Source organism: Eimeria mitis, genomic scaffold, assembly GCF_000499745.2.
Source record: "Eimeria mitis Houghton genomic scaffold, Emh_scaff1258, whole genome shotgun sequence".
In the NCBI taxonomy this organism is placed as follows: domain Eukaryota; phylum Apicomplexa; class Conoidasida; order Eucoccidiorida; family Eimeriidae; genus Eimeria; species Eimeria mitis.
This window is the reverse complement of record NW_013568470.1, coordinates 2,872-3,510: the sequence shown is the minus strand read 5'-3', so window position 1 is coordinate 3,510 and position 639 is coordinate 2,872. Positions and strand designations below refer to the sequence as shown.

The 639-nt window shown below is 53.1% G+C and overlaps 1 protein-coding gene across 1 annotated transcript in view; it reads right to left on the bottom strand.

The window, feature by feature from the left end:
* Positions 1–639, bottom strand: part of EMH_0033080 (uncharacterized protein) — a gene marked incomplete at both ends in the record, with an annotated part of 8,434 nt that overhangs the window by 5,432 nt on the left and 2,363 nt on the right. Inside the window, 1 exon segment of the mRNA XM_013494705.1 lies at positions 290–466. Coding sequence (XP_013350159.1) covers positions 290–466 — 177 coding nt within the window.

The following is a 639-nucleotide window of genomic DNA, read 5'->3' as shown; positions in this document are numbered from 1 at the left end:
CAGCTCATCGAACTGAAGACGCTGCACATTCTCCCCTGCACCAACAACAGCAGCAGCAGCAGCAACAGCAACAGCAGCAGCAGCAGCAGCAGCAACAGCAGCAGCCATAAGACCAATGATTGCCCGTGATAGCAACGACAGGTGGTTTTTCAATGAACAGCAGCAGAAAAGAAAATAAACACAAAGACAACCCCCCCTGTGCTGCTAGCAATAGAAGAGAACACGCAGCAGCAGCAGCAGCAGCAGCAGCAGCAGCAGCAGCAGCAGCAGCAGCAGCAGGTATTGTTACCTCTGTAATCTAGGACGCTGAGACAGTTATCGACCTTCATACGGGGGTAGGTTGATGCCGTGGCGAAGTAAGAGCCGCAGGGGGCCCACAAAGCCAAGACAGTGCAGGGGGCTTTAAACTCGCTTATGTGCTGCATGCCCTGTGATGCTTTGTCTCGGAAGTAGAAACTCACCTCCCCTGCATACACAGCAGCAGCAGCAGCAGCAGCAGCAACAGCAGCAGCAGCAGCAGCAGCAACAGCAGCAGCAGCAGCAGCAGCAGCGGGAGGAAACAGCAGCGCAGCAGCAACGATCGTAAGAAAGAAAATGTAAGAACCACAAAACATGAAAAAGAGATCAGAGACAAGAAAC